This window comes from Oncorhynchus mykiss, chromosome 18 (assembly GCF_013265735.2).
Source record: "Oncorhynchus mykiss isolate Arlee chromosome 18, USDA_OmykA_1.1, whole genome shotgun sequence".
Classification (NCBI taxonomy): domain Eukaryota; kingdom Metazoa; phylum Chordata; class Actinopteri; order Salmoniformes; family Salmonidae; genus Oncorhynchus; species Oncorhynchus mykiss.
Genome location: NC_048582.1, coordinates 33,429,811 through 33,454,296, shown reverse-complemented (window position 1 = coordinate 33,454,296; position 24,486 = coordinate 33,429,811). Strand labels below are relative to the sequence as shown.

Sequence of the window (24,486 nt, the reverse complement as noted above, 5' to 3'; positions counted from 1 at the left end):
GTCTTGATCACATTGAGGAAGAGGATGTTGTCCTTGCACCACATGGTCAGGTCTCTGACCTCCTCCCTATAGGCTGCCTCGTCATTGCCGGTGATCAGGCCCACCACTGTTGTGTCATCGGCAAACTTAATGATGGTGTTGGAGTCGTGCCTGGCCGTGCAGTCATGAGTGAACAGGAGGGGACTGAGCACGCAGCCCTGAGGGGCCCCCGTGTTGAGGATCAGTGTGGCGGGTGTGTTGTTACCTACCCTTACCACCTGGGGGCGGCCCGTCAGGAAGTCCAGGATCCAGTTGCAGAGGGAGGTGTTTAGTCCCAGGGACCTTAGTGATGAGCTTTGAAAGCACTATGGTGTTGAACGCTGAGCTGTAGTCAATGAATAGCATTCTCACAATATCAAGGCACAAGGCAAGACCCAAATGCAGACACAGGAGGTAGATGGTTGGAGTTTTACAATGTTTATTAATCCAAAGGGGTAGGCAAGAGAATGGTCGTGGACAGGCAAAAAGGTCAAAACCAGATCAGAGTCCAGGAGGTACAGAATGGCAGACAGACTCATGGTCAAGGCAGGCAGAATAGTCAGGCAGGCGTGTACATAGTCCTGAAACAGGCAAGGAACAAAACCGTGAGGACTAGAAAAAGGAGAATGCAAAAAGCAGGAGACCGGGAAAAACGCTGGTTGACTTGGAAACATACAAGACGAACTGGTACAGAGAGACAGGTAACACAGGGATAAATACACTGGGGAAAATAAGCGACACTTGGAAGGGGTGGAGACAATCACAAGGACAGGTGAAACAGATCAGGGCGTGACACACATAGGTGTTCCTTTTGTCCAGGTGTGAAAGAGCAGTGTGGAGTGCAATAGAGATTGCATCATCTGTGGATCTGTTGGGGCGGTATGCAAATTGGAGTGGGTCTAGGGTTTCTGGGATAATGGTGTTGATGTGAGCCATGACCAGCCTTTCAAAGCACTTCATGGCTATAGACGCAAGTGCTACGGGTCAGTAGTCATTTAGGCAGGTTACCTTCGTGTTCTTGGGCACAGGGACTATGGTGGTCTGCTTGAAACATGTTGGTATTACAGACTCAGACAGGGAGAGGTTGAAAATGTCAGTGAAGACACTTGCCAGTTGGTCAGTGCATGCTCGGAGTACACATCCTGGTAATCTGTCTGGCCCTGCAGCCTTGTGAATGTTGGTTGGTGTATGTACGTATAGTCACTGTGGGAACGACGCCATCGATGCACTTATTGATGAAGCCAGTGACTGATGTGGTGTACTCCTCAATGCCATCGGAAGAATCCCAGAACATATTCCAGTCTGTGCTAGCAAAACAGTCCTGTAGTTTAGCATCTGCTTCATCTGACCGAGTCACTGGTGCTTCCTGCTTGAATTTTTGCTTTTAAGCAGGAATCAGGAGGATATAATTATGGTCAGATTTTCCAAATGGAGGGTGAGGGACAGCTTTGTACGCGTTTCTGTGTGTGGAGTAAAGGTGGTCTAGAGTTTTTTGTTCCATCTGGTTGCACATTTAACATGCTGATAGAAATGAGGTAAAACTGATTTAAGTTTCCGGCCACTAGGAGCATCACCTCTGGATGAGCGTTTCCCTGTTTGCTTAAGGCAGTATACAGCTCATTGAGTGCGGTTTTAGTGCCAGCATCAGTCTGTGGTGGTATGTAGAAGGCTAAGGAAAAATACAGATGAAAACTCTCTAGGTAGATAGTGTGGTTTTATCATGAGATACTCTACCTCAGGCGAGCAAAACCTTGAGACTTCCTTAGATATCGTGCACCAGCTATTGTTTACAAATATACATAGCCCGCCACACCTTGTCTTACTAGACGCTGCTGTTCTATCCTGCTGATAGAGAGTATAACCTGCCGAAAATGTTATGTTATTAATGTCGTCGTTCAGCCACGACTCGGTGAAACATAAGATATTACAGTTTTTAATGTCCCGTTGATAAGATATATGTACTTTTAGTTCATTCCATTTATTTTCCAGCGATTGTACGTTGGCTACCAGTACGGGTGGCAAAAGCAGATTAGCCTGATCCTCACAAGGCACCCCGATCTCCTTCCGCACAAGCTCTGTCTCTTTCTCCTGCGAGCGACGGGGATGAGGGCCTGTTCGGGTGTCTGCAGTAAATCTCTCCCATCCGACTCATTAAATAAACATTATTTGTCCAATTTAAGGTGAGTAATCGCTGTTCTGATGTCCAGAAGCTATTTTCGGTGATAAGAGACAATAGCAGCAAGATTATGTACAAAATAAGTTACAAACAATGCAAAAAAACAAACAAAAAAGCACAGTTCATTAAAAGTCAATAAAATGGCAGCCATCCTTTCCAGCGCCATTATACAGTAAAGAAGGATTTTTTTAGCCATGAGACAATTGAGACATGGATTGTATATGTGTGCCACTCAGAGGGTGAATGGGCTAGACAAAAGATGTAATGGCCTTTGAACGGGGTATGGTAGTAGGTGCCAGGCACTGGAACACTGCTGGGTTTTTCACACTCAACAGTTTCCTGTGTGTATCAAGAATGGTCCACCACCCAAAGGACATCCAGCCAACCTGATACAACTGTGGGATGCATTGGAGTCAACATTGGCCAGAATCCCTGTGGAATGCTTTCGACACTTTGTAGAGTCCATGCTCTGACAAATTGAGGCTGTTCTGAGGGCCAAAAGGGGGTGCAACTCAATAGCAGGAAGGCATCTTAATGTTCTATACACTCAGTGTAGGATACAGATCTATGAAATAACATCTCTAAACCAGAGGAGCCTCAACTTAGAAGGCAGCCATCACCCCTTTCATGTGACAATCTGTCAGTAGTTGTACCGGAGTAGGATGTGCTCACTCTCTACTCAGCAAATCCACAGGTGCAAATGCTGAGTGTGTGTACATCATCAATCTAGAACCATGTCAACACTGTCTGTGACTGTCTGTGTACAGTCAGTAAACCGGCCTGCTCCTCTCGTATCTCACAGGGACATTGTGCCTACAGCTATGGCAGTATGCTGCCAGCTGGCACTCACACACGCTGGCCCCTCCAGTCTGAGAAGTCCCACTTAGTCAGGGAGATGGCTGGGTTAGAATGCATGGTCAGGGGCTGTCTGCTCTCCAGGTATGCCCACTGCACCCACCAGTCAGATATCTATAATAGAGGACAGAGAAGAGAACAACAGCAAAACAACTATCAATCATGCAGGACAGTCCATAAAGGACGGCAGCTGTGGAAAGGCAATTTGAGCCATAGAGTTAACTTGAAATTAGCACCATGCATAAGGTGTCATCCAAAACTGATATTTTCTTATCTCAGTCTAGTTACGTGAAAATCAGTTGGTTACAAATTGTGCACAATTTCCCACATTGTTTGCATATCCAATTGTTTAAGTGTCTAGCTCGTCTCTCCAGTCCCTCTTGAAGTTGCAGACCGAGTCCCCCCTCTCCACAAAACATTTGGATCTTCTTGCGGGTGTGGACCAGCTCTTCTTTAGGTATCAGGGGCTCCAGGGCTCGTAGGTACCCCTGCAGAGTCTGGGCTAGCGGGGGCACCGGTTGGACGGGCACTGAGGAGTAAAAGCATCACTCCTGGCTGGATCCAGACACAACCTACATGCATATCCAGATAAACAATGTTGAGTGTAGTCGGATGAGTAATAAGACGAGTTGATATGTGGTTTGAATATTTATAATATTTGGGATCACCTAGGGCTAATACTTTAATAAATGGGGAAACTCCATTTGATTCGTATTAATGTCCACTCTGTACGATACCCGTACCTTTTCAATGGGCCGCTTGGTGCATTCTGGGTACAATCCTTCAAGGAGCCAATTGAATACTAGCTTAAAAACCCAACGTTTGCATGAATTACATGAACAAGAAACACAACATTACAAATCTTTTCCTGAGCTGTAAAGATAAAAAAACTTCTCTGTGATATCGTATATCTTTGAAATCTTGGCATTATGAACTTTAAACGAAAATTGGCAGGTTTTTCGACTATTGCTGCGTTTACAACATCTCATAATTTAAATACCAGCATAAGACTGAGAAAAATCCACTTGAACACCCCTCCAACTGGTAATTACTTTAGGGAAACTGGTCGATCATCTCCGTGCTCTGAGTTTCACACTTGCACCTCTGACATCATTTGTAAAAATATAAAAAACAGCAGGATCTTCAGTAGTTGTTTTTTATGGTAAGAAAATAATACAATCATTGGTTTGGACAGCCAGACTGTAACCTCTGTGCTGTAATTGTAAATTATTGCATCAATGCAGCCACGTTTGTGCACAAGAAGACCCACCATGACATGATAATATCACATACTCTCTAAATATCCTTGAAACATAAATGTATCTATAGTCACATCTACACAACCCATCATGATACTTCAATTCGTTTCAAATAATTTATTTGATGTTTTTCTCTCATGAAGCCAGCTTCTTCGACCACAATAGAAAACAGAATAAAACCAAGTATTAAAATTGCACACGTGGGAGCATAAATCAGATATACCATCAATCTGATATTCTTCATTTAGATTATTTTTCATCAAAAAAGAGCACCTAAAATTGAGATTACAGCATCCCATGGAGCCATTATAACGTTTGTGCCCTTATTTGGGATATCGGTGATTCCTCACAAAACCAGGATGACAAAATACCATGAGTTTGGAGATTTCACAACATTTAATCCATAGAATGCTTATTTGGAGGAAGGATAATTGAAATATATTTTACATTTGTATTTAAAAGCAGAATTGAGAAATAATTAATTGAAGTTGTCATAGTTATTACATTTTGGCCTTACCCAGGCCTCCTTTAAGACGTCAAGTTTCATATGTAGGTGCTACAAAAACCCGTGTCTTGTAAATCTTTTCCACTTACTTTGAAACATGAGTGGTATTTTGATTTCAATAACAATTTTCTTACATGAATTAATGAATATAATATAAACAAGAATATAGAATATATAAACAAATATTTGGCAAATCTTTCAACATATTGTACATCCTGCAAATCACCAGCAGAGGGCAACCATTTTGAATACATTTTCACATTCACTCTGTTCTTAATGCTTACAAATTGGATAATAACTAAAAGTAACAGAGAACTTTGATATGTCCATAGAGTATATTACGTTCAACAATATATAGAAAAAATTGCTAAATCAAAAAATGTACTTATTCTTCAGTATTCATAAATTAATGCAAGAAAATTTGAAAATTGAAAACAAAATACTACTCATATTTCAGAGCAAGCGGTAAAGCTTCATATGCCACCAATGTTTGCTTTGTAGCACCTACAGATAAACATAATGGAGTCTTAAAAAAGAGACCTGTGTAAGATCAACATTTCATAAATATGCCAACTTTGATGAATCATTTCTCAATTATGCTTTTAGATACAAATGCTAAATATATGTCACCAATCCTTCCTCCAAAGGACCATTCTATGGATTAAATGTTGTAAACATCCCTTAAATCATGTTTTCACCCACATCCCCCATGTGCTGTAGTCTCACATGATAACACCAGAGACACAAACATAATACCTTTTCCATTCAAAACTAAGCAGTCAAATTAGCATAGATACAGTAGATATACTACTCTTTTTCATTCTACCACATTAATTCCACTAATGGGCAAACAGTGAAACCTAAAAAAAAAAAGATTATAATAATGTGTATTGGTGATTATTCCATAATGTATCATCAGTGTTTTAAATCATGTGCATTAAGGCTAGCTGATATCCATGTTGTGGTTCAAACAGAAATAGTAATTGAACAAAAGAGAATTGTCATGACGTTACATATAGCCATGGTTTACCAGAAACTACACATGAGGGGTGTAAAATTCACCTTGGACTTGTAGATGACCTGTTCTTTATGTCATCGGTATGAGCAAATCCAGCAGGCACAGGGACCAGATGATATACGGTAAGCATCATTGAGGATGTGTCCAAAATGTCATTCTAATCCCTTTATAGTGCAGTACTTTTGTCCAGAGCCCTGTCGGGAATAGGGTGTCATTTGGAATGCACCGGGAATCGTTACAGTGCTGATGCAGAGTTTATATACTGTAGAGACGTTGTTGTGTTGTTGATCTAAGCTAACTAAAACTAAACTGACCGGACCCTTTTTACCATACATTTGTAATCCACTAACTTGCATAGACGTGATCATCACCCAAAAGTACACACCTGATAGTAAAAATACAACAAGTGCACATAGTAAAGATTATAGGCTACAATATGTACCATGTTTTCATATTGTCTTTACACTTTTACACTGAAATAGAGGAGTTGAGGCTCCATCCACCATTCTGTCACGTGTGCTACCTCTCCAGCTTCTTGGTCATCAAGGTGCTCGTTATGGGGCACACGTGTCACCATCGTTACGCGCACCTGCGCATCATCAGACACACCTGGACTCCATCACTTCCCTGATTACCTTCCCTATATATGTCACTCCCTTTGGTTCCTTTTCCAGGTGTCATTGTTTCTGTTCCAGTTCCTTGTCTATGCGTTGTTTGTGGTTTGTATTATGTTGCGTTTAATTATTAAAACACTCACTCCCTGAATTTGCTTCCCGACTCTCAGCGCACATCGTTACACATTCATCTCACAAACTACATAAAACTGTTGTTTTCTTTTATTCAAAACCAATAGTCCCTGATCCTATGTAAAATAAAATATTGTACATCAAAAAAGATTACAAACATTAAATGAATAATTTCAAAGAAACAAAATACAGGAAAACAAAAGTCATATTGCAAGATAAAATCTAATCTTAACCACATCATTTGAGCAATTTGGCGAGCCGACTGATGTCTACCGATGGCAAGACTCATCTGTAAAATAGAGAGATAAAGAGGAGTTATGAGACACAATTCAGACTGGACAACCACATTTCAGACTGGACAACCACATTTCAGACTGGACAACCACATTTCAGACTGGACAAACACATTTCATGACTGGACAACCACATTTCAGACTGGACAACCACATTCAGACTGGACAACCACATTTCATGACTGGACAATCACATTTCAGACTGGACAACCACATTTCAGACTGGACAACCACATTTCATGACTGGACAACCACATTTCAGACTGGACAACCACATTTCAGACTGGACAACCACATTTCATGACTGGACAACCACATTTCAGACTGGACAACCACATTTAAGACTGGACAACCACATTTCAGACTGGACAACCACATTTCAGACTGGACAACCACATTTCAGACTGGACAACCACATTTCCGACTGGACAACCACATTCCGACTGGACAACCACATTTCAGACTGGACAACCACATTTCAGACTGGACAACCACAATTCAGACTGGACAACCACATTTCAGACTGGACAACCACATTTCATGACTGGACAACCACATTTCATGACTGAGGGGTGTATTCACTAGAAACCAAACGGATGCAGACGGGCGAAAACTGAGAGGGACTAACCTGGACTTGTCCAATAAGAAACACTTGGTTTAGTTGCAAAATGTTTTGCAATGGTTTGCACAGGTATTCAGCTGCACTATAAATACAAAAGTATGTGGACACACCTTCAAATGAGTGGATTCGGGCTATTATAGCAACACCCGTTGCTGACAGGTGTTTACAATCGAGCACACAGCCATGCAATCTAAATGGACAAATATTGGCAGTAGAATGGCCTTACTGAAGCGCTCAGTGACTTTCAACATGGTACAGTCATGTTTTCCAACAAGTCAGTTCTTCACATTTCTGCCCTGCTACAGCTGCCCTGGTCAACTGTGAATGCTTTTATTGTGAAGTGGAAATGTCTAGGAGCAACAACGGCTCAGCCGCGAAGTACAAGCAGCGCCGTCTCATTGATCACTCCACCTTCTTGAGAGCCCTACTTATCTCCTCCGGAATGCTTCAATGGAGAGCCAAGCACCTGCCAAGCACCTGTCGGGCGTTCCTAGCTCAATGTATCCTCATCTTCAAGCTTCAGCCCTCCTCCTTCCGCTCGGATCGCTCCAAGATAGCCTACCTCATCACGCTGATGACCGGGAGGGCTCTCACCTGGGCTACAGCTGGAGAGTGCTTGGAATCAAGAGGCAATATATGTTCCTGCAAGGCGTCTCTGAGGAGCTTGACCATCCGTATCGATGGGCGATTACGGGAACAACGGAGGGAGAGGAAATTGGATTTTGCTCGCACGCCCAGGGATCCCACCTTGCAAATGGAAGATCACCTTCAACACGGCCTGTGGTCATTACGAGTATCGGTTCATGCCATTTGGCCTTACCAATGCCCCTGTTGTGTTTCAGTGTCTGGTCAATGACGTTCTCCGGGACATGTTGAACCGGTTTGTCTTTGTCCTCATCTTCTCCCATTCCACCCAAGAATATGTGCTCCACGTCTGACAGGTTCTCCAACGCCTCCTGGAGAACCAGCTGTTTGTAAAAGCAGAGAAGTGCGAGTTCAAACGTTCCACCATATCTTTTCTGGGTTTCATCTTCGTTGCAGGGAGTGTGAAAATGGATCCCGGGAAGGGGAGAGTGATGGTGGATTGGCCCCAGCCTACTTCCAGGGTGCAGCTGCAACGCTTGGGGTTCCTGGGGTTCACCAACTTCTATCGCCGCTTTACCCTGGGGATACGGCACCCTGGCTTACCCCCTGTCTGCACTCACCTTGCCCACGGTTCTGTTCATGTAGTCTCCAGCTGCTGACCGGGCATTCTGGGACCTCAAACATCGCTTCGCCACAGCTCCCATCTTGGTTCATCCGGACACTTCCCACCAGTTTGTGGTGGAGGCCGATGCTTCTGATGTTGGAGTGGGGGCGATCCTGTCCCAGCATTCTGCCCTGGACCTCAAGCTACATCCCTGCACCTTCTTTTCCCACCGCATCAACGCCTTGGAAAAGAACTACGATGTTGGGAATCGTGAGCTTCTCGCGGTGAAGATTACGTTGGAGGAATGGAACAACTGGCTGGAGGGGGCGGAACACACATTCATCATGTGGATCGACCACAAGAACCTGGAGTATCTCCACAACGCCAAGAGCCTCAACTCCAGGCAAGCCAGATGGGCCATGCTATTCATACGGTTCAACTTCTACCTTTCGTAATGCCGGTATCCAAGAATGTCAAGCCGAATGCACTGTCCTGCTGTTATAGCCCCATGGGTACCACCCCGGAGCTCGAAACCATCCTTCCCACCTCGTGCTTGGTGACGGCACTCAACTGGGGTATAGGGAACCAGGTCCGGGAGGCGCAGTGGTCCCAGCCGAACCCTGGGGGGGGGGCCCTGATAATCGGATGTTTGTGCCTAAATCTGTCCTCTCCGCGGTCCTGGAGTGGGCCCATTCCTCCAGGCTTGCCTGCCACCCGGTGTCCCGTCGGACCCTGGCCTTCGTGCGACAATGCTTTTGGTGGCCTATGATGGTTCCGGATGTTGCCGCGTTTGTATACGCCTGCACGGTCTGTGCCCAACATAAGACTCCTCGACAGGCGCCGGCTGGTCTTCTGCAACCACTGCCTTCCCCTCACCGATCCTGGTCCCATATTTCCCTGGATTTCGTCATGGGTCTTCCCCCGTCTGAGGGCAACAATCCTGACAGTGGTTGAGCATTTTTCCAAGGCTGCTCACTACATAACTCTCCCTAAACTACCCTCGGCCAAGGAGATGGCCCAGTTCCTGGTGCAGCACCTCTTCCGGATCCATGGACTGCCCGCGGACATGGTCTCCGACTGGGGGCCTCAGTTCTTGTCCCGGTTCTGGAAGGTGTTCTGTGCCCTCATTGGGTTGTTGACCAGCCTGTCTTGTGGGTTCCATCCCCAGTCCAATGGCCAGTCAGAGCGAGCCAATCAGGATCTTGAGACTACTCTGCGCTGCCTGGTCTCCGCCAATCCCACCTCCTGGAGGCAGCAGCTGGTATGGGTTGAGTACGCCCACAACAGCCTTCCCTGCTCTGCCACAGGCCCATCTCCGATTGAGTGTTCCCTGGGATATCATCCCCCGCTCTTCCCCGAGCAGGAGGAAGAGGGCTGTGTACCTTCTGGCCAGATGTTTGTCCGTCGCTGTCGTCAAATCCCGGTCGGCCCTCCTCAAGACCACCTCCAGGTAGTAACGACAGGCGGATCGCCATCGGACCCCGGCTCCCCGGTATCGTCTCGGGCAGGAGGTATGGTTGTCCACCGGGGATCTGTCCCTCCAGGTGGAATCCGGCAAACTCCCCGGTTTATCGGTCCATTTCCCATTTCCAAGATTATTAGCCCCTCTGCTGTTAGTCTTCTGTTGCCAAGTACTCTTCGTATACATCCCACCTTTCATGTGTCCAGAGTCAAACCTACGTATGTCTCACAGCCCTTTGTCTCCTGTGTTCTCTGTTTGTCCGTTGCCAGTTCGTCTTGTTTGTCAAGTCAACCAGCGTTTTTTCTCAGCTCCTGTTTTTTCCAGTCTCTCCTTTTTCTCACCCTCCTGGTTTTGACCCTTGCCTGTCCTGACTCTGAGCCCGCCTGCCTGACCACTCTGCCTGTCCCTGACGCTGAGCCTGCCTGCTGACCTGTACCTTTGCCCCACCTCTGGATTACTGACCCCTGCCTTGACCTGACTATTGCCTGCCCCTGTTGGAATATTAAACCATTGTCAATTTGACGTGTCTACATCTTACCTTGATTCCTGATACTGGAAGCAACGTCTTCTCGCCAGGAGCTTCATGAAATGGGTATCAATGGCTGAGCAGCCACACACAAGCCTAAGATCACCATGTGCAATGCCAAGCGTTGGCTGGAGTGGTGTAGAGCTTGCAGCCATTAGACTGGAGCATGCGAAACGCGCTCTCTGGAATGATCTGGCAGTCCGATGGATGAATCTGGGCTTGGCAGATGCCAGAAGAACGCTACCTGACCCAATGCATAGAGCCAACTGTAAAGTTTGGTGGAGGAAAAATAATGGTTTGGGGCTGTTTTTCATGGTTCGTGCTAGGCCCCTTAGTTCCAGTGAATGGTCATTTTAACGCTACAGCATACAATGACATTCTAGACGATTCTTTGCTTCCAACTTTGTGGCAACAGTTTGGGGAAGGCCCTTTCCTGTTTCAACATGACAATGCCCCTGTGCATAAAGCAAGGTTCATACAGAAATGCTGAGATCGGTGTGGCAGAACTTGACTGGCCTGCACAGAGCCCTGACCTCAACCCCATCGAAAACCTTTGGAATGAATTGGAATGCCGTCTGCGAGCCAGGCCTAATCATTCAACATCAGTGCCCGACTGCATTAATGCTCTTATGGCTAAATGGAAGCAAGTCCCTGGAGCAATGTTCCAACATCTAGTGGAAAGCCTACCCAGAAGAGTGAAGGCTGTTATAATAACAAAGGGGGGACCAACTCCATATTAATGCCCATAATTTTGGTCATGTAGTGTATTTGTAAGGAAGTGACATATACTGACCCACTCTCAGCACTCTCAGGCCAACCGCTGCCCCCACATTCCTGCTGCTCCTGGACACAAGCACTCCTCTCTCCTCCTCGTCTTCCTCCACCTCCTCCTCCCTCCCTTTCACCTGACCAAGTAAGGGGTAGTGGGTGGAGTCAAACATGGAGGTCTCTGATGGGTACTCACACACCTGCTCCAGCTGGGTCTCGTCGAAGCACACCTTCACCTGGAGGGGGCAAACAAGACACAGGAAAGAGGCTTAGTACAGTTCACACAAATGAGCCCACCCTTATAGACAGCCTGACCACATTGCAGTGTTACATAATAAGGATGGACATGCTTCAAGAACAATAACAAAAAAAAACTGTACTTGCAGTGTTGCCCTCATTTCGTATGAAAGGGAGATGGTGAAGGCACCCATAAAAACGGCATAATTAGGTTGTACTGAGTCGGACCCTCCCTGACAAAAATGTGTGTAACCTACAGTTTGTTTACTTAGCACGGACACTGCGTTCACTTTGGTGTAAACAAAGTTGCTGCCTGGACCCAAAAGGAAGTCAAACCTGGCCCCTGGGAGGTATGCGTAGGTCGTTATAGTACATTATATTATAGGTCGGTGTAGTACATTTATATTCACAACAGACTGACTGTCCACACACTCCTGATAATAAACTGGTGTGAGAGAAGTTAGATGAATCAAGCTCAGGCCCAGGAGGCTAATCCCTGACTGAACTGATTAACCCAGGCTAACACAGCAGGGGAGAACATGGAGGACAGACAGAGAACCAGAGAGAGAGAATGAGGAAGAAAGGAGGCGCACTGTGTCAATCGCTGCACCCGAGTGGCACAGTGGTCTAAGGCACTGCATCTCAGTGCAAGAGGTGTCACTACAGTCCCTGGTTCGAATCCAGGCTGTATCACATCCGGCCATGATTGGGAGTCCCATAGGGCGGTGCACAATTGTCCCAGCGTCGTCTGGGTTTGGCCGGGGTAGGCCGTCATTGTAAATAAGAATTTGTTCTTAACTAACTTGCCTGGTTAAATAAGGTTAAATAAAATAAAATAGTCACATCGGGAACCTTTACGAATACTCAAAAAAATGTCTTACACAGGATGTGGGGCAGCCACTGTTGACGAGAATGGTGCCTTGGTCTAGTTTGAGAGAAATAGATGTGCCAAGGGAACCTAGGGATTGAGGAAGGGCGAGACAAAAGATCTGACCGAGGATGAGGAGGAAGTCACCCCCCTCTGTGAGATGATGCTGCTGCTCAGGGGAGCTGACGGCAAACAGTCTCAAGGACAGCAACGTGAGCAACAGGTGGCCAGGAGGCACCAATAGGCTACGGAAGAGTTACAGCAGGATGACTATAGAAAAGGAGAGCTGTGCTTAACAGCTAGGAGTACATTACAGGATTTGGTGTCGAACAGATACCAAACAAACAATTCTTGGGGGTTTTCTCATTACTCAGTGTGGACAGAGTGGGTGAGATTCATTCAGGTGAATAATGCATGCAATTAGGTTTGGATATATTTGGATGATTTCAGTCCATTCAGTTACAGAGGATGATACTTTGTCATTATCCACATCCTGTATCATAGTTGATTAATAAACAACCCTGCATCATTTATTCACTGAAAACCAGTCTGTAGGGGAGATCGGGGTATGTTGAGCCTTTTTTTACATTCAGCGTCACCACGTCAAGGGAAATATAGTATTCTTTCTAACAAAGGATGTTGTGTATCCCTGGAAATAATCAGAATTAATGTAAACATAACAGTTTTGAAAACATAGCTTGTCCAAATAAAGTGGTCTCTTGAGCATAGTGACGGGTAAGTTGAGCAGCCTTGGGGTAAGTGGGTGATGGAGTCCTGTGACAATGGGTGATGGTGCTGGTAGGTCAAAGTTGAATTAATGAAATGGGGGAGTGGTATATTGTATATCCTAAATGTATACCTACATTCAGATATAGATCTCTCTGTTCAATATCACTTATCCTCCCATTTCTTGACCACTTGTCTGGGACAGGGATGTTGTTTCCATGTGCCAATTTGTAGGCAAATTCTCTGCATTTGAGGCTACTAAGCCCAATGAAATTGGTCCGCAAGAGTCTTGATATGTTTATCATCTCAGACTCCATGTCATCAGATAAGACCTTGTGTGCCTCTGTTACTCTATCATAGCCTCTCTTTCGAACAGGTACAGTTATTTTTTGTCAATGTACCTCTTCAGTGTCATTCAGTCAAACAAAACAATCATCCCTTACTGCTGCTCAAATGGACTTGTTTCCCTTCTCTCACTTCCATGTCTGAACTCTCAAGAACCTCGAGGGGGGCTACACCCCTGCTGGTTTACGTTTGTAAACACGGGGCATTTTATTTTTTTTATTATTTTTTTTACCTTTATTTAACTAGGCAAGTCAGTTAAGAACAAATTCTTATTTTCAATGACGGCCTAGGAACAGTGGGTTAACTGCCTGTTCAGGGGCAGAACGACAGATCTGTACCTTGTCAGCTCGGGGATTTGAACTTGCAACCTTCCGGTTACTAGTCCAACGCTCTAACCGCTACCCTGCCGCATGATGATGTCTGCTCTGTCATAATAAAAATGCACGATCTTTAGTTCATATGCATGACAGGTGGCAAAAATACTATGCATATAATGCATAAAACTGACTAAATGTAATCATAATTTGAATGGGGTTTGGTGGCCGTTGGCTCAACTTACCCCAGCGTTTCCCAAACTCGGTTCTGATTCAAATAATGAACTCATCATCAAGCTTTGATGAATTGAATCAGATTTGTAGTGCTAGGGGTAAAAACAAAACATGAACCCCTTTGGATCCAGAGGACTGAGTTTAGGAAACCTTGACTTAACCCATGGACATGGGCTCAACTTATCCCAAGGCAAACTACTATATATTAGCCCACACAGCTAGTAGGCACTTTCATGCTAGGTTTAGGACCTCATATTGTAGCTTATAGAGACCCCAACTGATGTATAAAACAATCTTAAAACTCTAACATTTGGTTTAGATACAAGCATCATGAAACCTACAACACAATATGTTCATTTGAGTTTGTGAAAATCTTAATTTTTTTTAACTAACTTGCTTACCACATTTTCCATGTGGTTTCTTCCTTCATAGACTACATGAAATGATGACCTCTTCCTAAATATTTGGTCACATGATTAATCTTGTGTACGGTTTCTTAGAAACGAGGGGTGGCTCAACTAATTGTTTGGCTCAATTTACCCCACTCACCCTATATTTCTCTGTCTCTATCATTCAGAGGAAGTGAGCAGGCCTGAAAGAGGAAATGAGAGCAAATACCCAGTGAATGCATCCAAAATGTCACCCTTTTCTCTGTAAAGTGCACTAGTTTTGACCAGGGACTCAGACAGGCAGTGTCAGCTAGGGAATCACAAGGTTGTTGAGCTTCCCCTCACTACACTTCTGTTTAACCCCACCCTCCTCTTTCACTGACAAATGAGAGGCTGTTTCTCCTCAGTCACACCAAAATTGGGCCTGATGACCCCATTTGAAGAAGTATAAATTGGAAATTAGGTTACAGTAGGATAGCATCATTAGTCAAATGTTGCAAAAACTATACAATAAACATGGCGAGAGCTTCCTCAAGTGCCATTGCTAAATTAACAAGTTAGTAATTTTTTTTTAGGTGTTATCATTCATTCCCATATTTGAACAAGTCTTGAAAGGATGTCATTGGCATCGCGAGACTATTCATTTCTTTCCTACTCTGTTGTTATATGCCAATAGGTCAACGCTTGCCAAAATTCCAATGCAGCAGAACAAACTCAGCAGAAACAGGAAAATACAAAGGAAGACTTGTCGGGAAGGCAACAACGGCAGACTCATTGAAAGACAGGATCTGGCAGAGGAAGTAACCTGCAACATAATGGTGTGACGCAGTCCGTGAACTGTGTAGCATCTTACAGAAAACGAAAGGAAACAAGATGCTGATAGGCAAAGTACAATAGCAACGTGCGTTATACTAAAGGTCATGCTGCCTGAGTAAAGTACAGTACATGAACCATACATGTTTAAGTATATAAAAATAGGTATACTGTATACAGTAATTGCTCTAAATATGCACATTCTGGTCTAACTTACTATATAAACAGACTGTACCAGACTCATCCCATTCTAAACCTCTTGCTCTATTTGTGTGGGGAGACTGCCAGCCTTGTCTTTAGTTCTGCCCTGATGAGCCACTTTGTTATGTAGGCGTTCTAATTACAGTACTCTAAAAGACTCTTCTGTGTCTGAAATGGTACCCGGAAGCATCCTGTCTCTAACAGGCTATGGCTCCAATTGTTTTCACGAAAAGGGGACGCAATGTTAAAAGCCTTTTGAACTTTTGTGCGATAACTTGTCTTTCTATATGAAACAGAAAAAAGTGATGACTGATTCACAACCCACATACCTCGTCTCTGCAAAACCTCCGGTCAGACAGACAGAATTAGATAGGGGGGAGGAGGAAGGGTGGCTCTAGTTGTCGGTGTGATTTCCTCAAGTGTTACATGAAGGCTCATTTGAACGTGACTGGTAATTCTATACATTACGGTCACCCTAACAAATGATTTATAACGGGTTTATAATTAGTTTATTATTAAATGATACCACACAGCCACTGCTACTAGTAGGCTACTTTACAGCTGAGAATCATAATGTCGTGCTTGATAAGGCTTTAACAGGCTTAGCTCAGTTGACGTGTTCTAACTCCTCAGTTCAATCAAACAGGATGTTCTAATGCGAGTGAAAGGGGATTCTACATGATAGTGTGTGTGGGGGGTGCATTCTGGGGACTGGTGATAAAAAGGTTCAAATGGAAGCAAGTAGGAAAGAGGTGATGTTTTCTGACAGTCACAGCATGTGTGACAACTCAAAACACTATCATCGATCTTATCCCATAACACACTGATAATCTATTCAAGCCATTTTCTGCTATTTTCGTTTTGTTTTACCAATTGGGTCTTCCTTAAACACAACCTTAGATGATGGGATCCCATGATCATCACTACAAGATGTGATACTTCATCAATACAATTTATAGTGCATAGTCTGCAATATGCCAAACGGCAGTCTACACTCACCCCTTTGGGAGATGCTTTGGAAGTCTTGACCAGGCAGGACTTGTCCAGGTTCTGATACCCGCCGATCACTTCGATCTCCTCCGCAGTGGGGTACCTCTTCTTGCCTCTCTCTCCTTCCTCGGTTAGGACAGGCATCTGGGACTGGGCAGACGTATTGGCCAGGGGTCTAGAGGATACAGAAACAGCTTCCACGGCTGCCCCTCCAACAGGCTTCCTGGGGGTGATGGTGATGGTGGTGCCCCTCTTGACCTGCTGGCCTCCAGAGAGGCTTCTGATGGTGAAATGGGTCGGAGAAGGGGAAGGGGAGGGAGAGACGGAGGTGGATTGGGATGGAGAAGCTGATGGGGTGGTTGGTACTCCCTGGTCTGGGTGTAATAAGTTCTCAGGAGAGGGGGTCAGGACAGATCTGGAGTTGATGGTAATGGATCGGGCCTGTTTGGGTTGGTTGGACTGGGCCTGCTTGGGTTGAGGAGGCCTTTCAGAGTGCAGTTGCAGATTGGACTGAGATTTTCTGGGATTTAGGATTGTTTGCTGGTCCATTTGCCTCGGATGCTTCTGCTGAGGTTCCTTATTAGGCTGGCTGTGTGATATCCTAGGGCTTTGCTGAGCTTTAGACTCTTTATCTTTCAAATTAATATTTTGTCCAAAAGACGACTGTGCTGCGTTGTCGTCATGTGATAGTCTCTGTACTTCCTGTTGTTCTCGCAACTGAAGCTGTTCCACCTGCCGCTGTACAGTCTGAAGTCCGGACTTCTCATCGCTGGAAGAGGCTTTATTCCCAGGAGCCCCACCACCACCCCACAGCTGCTTCTGTGTCAGCCTCCCAACTGATCTCTCTGGACTGCATGGCTCCTGTTGTTCTGCGGATATGTCGGACTGTACCTTAGGAGTGTGTGATGGGATAGGCCTATCCACGGTCCTGTCACTCATGCACACCGCCGCCCTGGACCCCACCGTTTTCAAGTTATAGATCCGGCTCATTTCAGCAAGAGAGGGAGGGTGAAGCAGAGAGGGGGAGAGAGAGTCTAAGGGCGCGGGAGAGTGTGAAGGAGGCAGATAATGCAGCCTGTACTCTTCCTCTGAGAGTTTATCCTCTCCTTCTTCTCCTCTGCCTCCGGTGTTCTGTTTCCTCTGCCGACCCCTGTCGCACCGTAACTCTGCTAGTACATGTTTGGTTGGATCTTCCCCTCTCTCAGTCGTGTGAGAGCTGAACAAGGCTACTTCACAGGCTGCAATGGAGATCCCTCTGGTTTCTTTCTCTCCTTTGACAGCTTGCGAGAACGAGAGAGGAACAGGAAGCTGGGAGACGGCTTTCGACACGCTCACTTCCTGTGTGACGTCAAACTGAGTGGATGTTGTCTGCGGTGGGGAGCCTTCCTGTCTCTGTCTCTCTCGCTCTATTTCGTTCCCCATCTCTCCTTCCTCACACCAGTCTGAACATGAAGCTTTTCTAGTCCTTCTAGTCCCAGCCTTTTCTGTCCCCTCAGTCGCATCTCCATCATCCCCCGTCGTTGCCACTCCCTCCATGTTCCTCAGCCTCTCCTTCTCTCTCTGTTGGCTTTTCTCTCGCAAGGATTCGATGTGAGACAAGGGCTTGCCGATCCTGCAACTGTCCTTCCTCTCCACACCTTTTCCTCCCTCTCCTTCGCAGCTCCGGTCGTATTCGCTTTGGAGGCTTGCCTCCCCCACACCATAGAACACGGTCCTGGGTATGTGTATCTCAAGTGGCATTGGAGGGATTCCAACTGAGGCAAAGCACTTTGGAGACTTAGGACACTTAGGGGTCACTTCAAGAACTGACTTTTTGGGGTAAACATGACTGTGCACGTGTGCGCCAGGTGAAAGTATAGTGTCCTTGCTTACCTCACCTGGCTCCCTATAAGCTTTGCTCCCTCTCTCAGTCTCTGTGTCCTCCCTCACCACGCCTTTGCCATCCAGCATCAATGTTTGGGTCCCTTTGTGATTGTCACGTTCATTCACTGTCCCCCCCACTCTCTCTATCTTGTTGATAAGATCCTCTGTGTGCTGTGACAGTGGTGACTGGGTTGAATGGTGTCCCGGTGCTCCTTGACTACTATGCCAATCTGTTCCTTTATGTGCCACAGTACTGAGCAAGTTTGATGAGCACTCTGTAAACGCTGACACGTGGTTGTAATGACTATCGACAGACTGAGGAGGACTGGCTCTGTCTATGGAGAGGGTGATCACACAGTTTTGCTGAGTTGTTTCAACTGAAATTGTGCAGTCCCTTACCTCTGATACCCTCTTCATGTCCCTTACCTCTGATACCCTCTTCATGTCCCTTACCTCTGATCCTCGCCTAAAGTCTGACTCCCTTCTCTCCCGCACTTGAGGTTCTGCCTCTCTTCCACCCACCCCCTCTCTCCCTTTGCTCCTCGCCTTGTCCAACCCTCTCTCACTTTCTTCTCTCGTTTGCTCCACCTCTCTTTCCACTGCTCTCTCTCGACCATCCTGTCTGATGGACACTCTTCGCGCAAACGAGGCCTCGGTGTTTCTAAGTGAGGCCATTGTAAACCCTACCTCCCCATACATATTCTCTGTGAGTTCCTCTGTCCCCTTGTTGCTCAAATCTAACTCCACTCCTGTTACTCTCTCGACCCAACGGTCAATCTCTTTTCCGGCGTTACTTTCCACAGCAGGCCGTCTCTCGTGCTGTCCCCCTACCGCCCTGTCTGCTTTTATGCATCCCTCTCTATGCTTCCCCACAGGCACTTTATCTGAAAGCCAGGTCCAGCACTCCTGCTTGCCTGCCCTCTCTGACCATTCCCCCTCCACTACATCTCCCTTTGCTGCCACCCTCCTGTCTGAACATGTCCTCTCCACCACCTTCCTATCATGGTTCCCCTCGTCCTGCATGCCATTCTCCTTTGTGCATATCCCACGGTCAGAGAAGCTGAATGACCGCTTGGGCACACCCCTGAATCCTGCATGTTCCTCCTCCCCTCTCCTGTCTCCATCATCCAGACAAAACGGTTCTCTGCCCCTGCCAGGCCGGATGAAACACTCTGAGCTTTTAGACCGGGATGGGGGTTTTGGATATTCTCTGAATTTCTTTGTGTGCTCCCCAAATTTACTCAGCAGCTCACTCACCCTAACTCCTCTCTCGTTGTGGATACTGTCATCTGTGTCACCATATCTCCTATCCTCTTTTTCTGAAGAAGCTACTTGTGTCCGTGGTCGGTCTTTCTCCCTCAAGTTTTCCCTCTCTTTATCTTTCATCATCAGCCATGCCACCTCTCTCTCCAGCTGCCTCTCACAGTCTTTCCCTCCATCTTTATTGCACTTTGCATCTCTCCCTCTTTCTCCATCTCCTTCCCTGCCTGTCCCTTTGAGACCTCCACTTCTTGAGTCCTCAGTGCCAGCTAAGGGTTTAATGATCAATATTTCTGATGCTCGGATCTCTGTGACACTCCCTCCACCAGCCAGAAACTCCTTGAGGTCCATCTTTACGTCTCTATTTTCCTGCTCCTCTTCCATCACCTCCCTCTCCCTCTCTGACTCTCTCCTTCTACCCCTCCTTTCATCACTTCCCTTTCTGTCCTGTTCAATAATGATGATGTTGTCTGCTCTGATAGTACGAAGGCCTGGGACTAGTGGATAGGAGTACTTGGGGGTTGGAGAATTTGAGTCTCCCTCCTCCCTCTCCTCCTCTTTTCTCCCTCTCGGGCAATCCCTTTCCCTGTCTCTCACAGTATCCCGGCTCGTCTCTCTCCCGGCACTCCTGTCCCTTTCTCTGCCCCCACTCCTGTCCCTGTATCGCTCTATTTGTATTTCTATATCTCTTCCCTTCCCAGACTCTCCATCATGACCTTTGACGTGGCCTCTTTCTTTCTCCTTTTGCCTCTCTCTCCCTACTTCTATTTCCTGCTCATTCCCTTTCTCGTGGCCCATCTCCCCAGCCCTCTCTGCTTCTCTTCCCCTCCTCCATCCGCCATGTGTGCGAATGAATGAGTTTTGTCCGACAGGGATGATGGTCTCCTTTAACACCAGACACTGCGGTTTAGCCTCTTCATCCAGCCAAGGCCCCGTGATGTCTGGGCTGAGTGGTGGTTCACTTCCCAGCTGCACTAGTGTAGAGCTGTCCAGGTCACTCGCAGGATCAGAGGGGGACCTGCCCTCCTTGACTTGGAGGGGGCCCTCCCTCTCCTTGTCCCCGAAACTCTCCTGTTTCATTCTCCTCCTCTGGATGATCCCTCGCTTCCAGGCAGGCATGCTGGCGAGTTTGTCCTCCTCCTCTTTTTCTCTCTTCTCTCGCTCCTCCTCCTCCCTCCTCTTTCGCTCTAGCAGGAGTTGTTTCCATTCCGGTAAAGAGGAGACAGACATAACAGAGAAGAGGTCTTGCTTTTGGCAAGTTGCCTAATCTTCCTTTCTTTTAACGCTCTGGCAACAGGTCTGTCAAAAAGGACACATATGTAATAATTATAATAAACATATGTTGTGATTTAAATTGTATAGCATATTCCCTTTCAAACTGATCATAGAAAACTGGAGAAAAATGAGTGCGTCACTTTGCTTTCAAATCAGAATAGACTTTATATTGAAATGTTGCCTATTAATAGGCCTACTTTGTACTTTATATCATGTGTAGAGGCTATGTAACTCACCTACGTAGCCTATTTACTGGGTGACATTTTACACAGGCTTCTTCCTCCCATGATGGTTACTTTCTCTAATCATAAAAAGTGAACATACATACCAACTATGCCTCTGGTCTGCATGTAGCTATACATTTGCAAGCCAAGCGTTCACCACAATTAAGCACTCCTCGTTTTAAGCATGCTCGCAAAAAATTTTCCAAAATAATTTTCCAAACTCACCAAATCCTGGGTATTCCGCAGTAATGCTTTATATCCCCCTCTGTGTTGGTTTGAGAGGAGTCAGCTTCTGAATGACAGGCGACTGTGCGCCACCCGTTGTTCTTAATGCGTTCAAAGCACCAACTGGAAGATTGGTCTCTATCTAAAGCTTTCCGATAGAGTTGATTAATCGATGTTGTCAAAAAGTCAGGATTAATAATGTCTACATAGCTCGATTATCTTAATGACGACTACACTGTGAATTAGAGCATGTCAATTTGAAACACCTCCATTGGTAGTAAATATTCCCCAACTGCAGTGCTGTCCGACTACTGTAATCCACTAATTACATTTAATTCCATCAGGGGAGTTAGTGGCACACACCATAATGGCCGACCCAAGAAAAGGCGTTTAAAGAAGACTCCCGTCTGCCGGTCACCCCCTCGTCCCTCTAATTGGGAGGGAGGGAGGGAGGGAGGGAGGGAGGGAGAGAGAGAGAGAGAGAGAGAGAGAGAGAGAGAGAGAGAGAGAGAGAGAGAGAGAGAGAGAGAGAGAGAGAGAGAGAGAGAGAGAGAGAGAGAGAGAGAAAGAAAGAAAGAAAGAAAGAAAGAAAGAAAGAAAGAAAGAAAGAAAGAAAGAAAGAAAGAAAGAAAGAAAGAAAGAAAGAAAGAAAGAAAGAAAGAAAGAAAGAAAGAAAGAAAGGAGAGAAGGGGTCACCTCAGCCAGAACATGAGGGTTGAGATAATGCAAATTATCCTAGGTGATCTGAAAAGCTTTAACCGGTCTTCCCTGGTGGATTCCCAAGTCAAAAATTGTGATTTATCCGATAGAATCCCATAAGATTCTCACAATCTTATAGGATTTTGTGTCACCTCTATCAGAATCCTATTGGACAACTTTTTTCCTATTTGAAATGGAAAGTAATCATATTGGGTCCTACAGGGTTCTCGATTTCTTATAGAATCCTATTGGAATTCTATTGGATTATGTGTTTTCCTATTGGGAATCAAAAGTAATCCTATTGGACCCTATATAATTCTGGCAATCCTATAGGATTTTGTATTACCTCTATCAGAATCATATTGGAATCCTATTGTAAATCAAAAGTAATCTGATTGGATCCAATAGGTTTTTGATAAATCTTGTAGGATTTTGTCACCCCAATCAGAATCCTATTAGAACATATTTTTCTTAAACAAACCCATAAAATTATACACTGAACAAAAATATAAATGCAACAGTAAAAGTACTGGTCCCATGTTTCATGGATTGAAGTAAAAGATCCCAGAAATCTTCCATATGCACAAAAGTGCAATTGGCATTCTGACTGCAGGAATGTCCACCAGAGCTTTTGCCAGATAATGAAATGTTAATTTCTCTACCATAAGTCGCATCCAACGTTATTTTAGAGAATTTGTCAGTATGTCCAACCTGCCTCACAACCGCAGACCACATGTAACCATGCCAGCCCAAGACCTCCACATCCGGCTTCTTCAACTGCGGGGATATGGAGGAGAATTTTTGTCTGTAATTAAGCCCTTTTGTGTTGAAAACACATTCTGATTGGCTGGGCCTGGCTCCCCAGTGGGCCGGCCTGGCTCCCAAGGGGATGGGCCTATGCCAGGTACCTTTAAGAGTGGCTGATGATGTCACAGCAAGCACGAGCTCGTAAGTGTTAGCCTAACTCCCAAATTCAGCTTGCCAGCTGTGGCTGTGCAGAGAACCTCGGGTTTTCTAACATTATCGTTCTATTTATCCTTCACTGTGCTGTGCATAAATGCAAGAACCGTGAGTACAGTATTTGTTTCCTTATGTTCCTGACAAAGTTGTCAATGTTTTAGTCATATTTTCGGCATTGTACATCATATTATGCTTTTGTATGCTAGCTAAAAAACGACTATTTGCCATATTTTGCCTGTCAGCTGACTAGCTAGCTGAGTTATAGCCATTTGTTTGTTGTTTTTGAGTCACTGTATTGTTATAGCAGTTATATGTTTTATAGCAGTTATAATTTTTCTTGTTTGTTATTGATAAATATACAATATGTGTCTTATTACAGGCAAGTCAACCCCATTTTCATGATTTCAGGTCATCAAAATAAGTCACATCACATCAAGTTTTTGGACTCATTCAGCAGTTTTTACCTAATAAGTACTATACTATTGGAAATGAATGTTGAAAGTTCTAATAACATTTCTAAAACATAAGTTGAAAATTATGCTGCTGCTGCTTCCTGTTTACAATAACCTTTGATAAATAGCCCAATATCAAAACACCATTTTGAAATGTCCAAATCAAAACAGTTTATGAGATATTGAAATGTACTACTTACACATACTGTACATGTGCCACAATTGAGTATTTTTTTAAACGAGCACCTGCATATGCACCAAAACCCTGTTGACAAGTGGCATTGAATCACTCATATTGATCAAGCTGTTGAAACTAACACAACTCAAAACCCACATGGAAACTGGAAATATTATTTGCATCACGTGTTAGAGGACAACCTACTGAAGACAACCAGCTACATTTTGGAGTGTTGCATTTTGATTTGGTGGTCGCCAAAACGGAAAGAAAAATGCAACACTTACAGTACCAGTCAAAAGTTTGGACACACCTACTTATTTTTATTTATTTTACTATTTTCTACATTGAAGAATGACAGTGAAGACATCAAATCTATGAAATAACACATATGGAATCATGTAGAAACCAAGAAAAGTGTTAAACATATCAAAATATATTTTCTTTTTGAGATTCTCCAAAGTAGCCACCCTTTGCCTTGATGACAGCTTTACACACTCTTGGCATTCTCTCAACCAGATTCACGAGGAATGCTTTTTCAACAGTCTTGAAGGTGTTCCCATATATGCTGAACACTTGTTGGCTGCTATTCTTTCACTCAACCATCTCAATTGAGTTGAGGTTGGGTGATTGTGGAGGCCAGGCCATCTGATGCAACACTCCATCACTCTCCTTGGTCAAATAGCCCTTATACAGCCTGGAGGTGTGTTTGGGTCATTGTCCTGTTGAAAAACAAATTATTGTCCAACTAAGCTCAAACCAGATGGGATGGAGTATCGCTGCAGAATGCTGTGGTAGC

The 24,486-nt window shown here is 45.1% G+C and overlaps 1 protein-coding gene across 1 annotated transcript; it reads right to left on the bottom strand.

The window, feature by feature from the left end:
• Positions 1 to 4,195: 4,195 nt before the first annotated feature.
• LOC110496040 lies at positions 4,196 to 20,931 on the bottom strand. Its single transcript, XM_021571677.2, has 3 exons — positions 16,564 to 20,931; positions 11,463 to 11,673; positions 4,196 to 6,866 (listed from the first exon to the last, which is right to left on the bottom strand). The coding sequence occupies exons 1-3, from the start codon at positions 20,905 to 20,907 to the stop codon at positions 6,847 to 6,849; spliced, it is 4,575 nt and encodes a 1,524-aa protein (XP_021427352.2). The 5' UTR covers positions 20,908 to 20,931; the 3' UTR covers positions 4,196 to 6,846.
• Between the last annotated feature and the right edge of the window lie 3,555 nt (positions 20,932 to 24,486).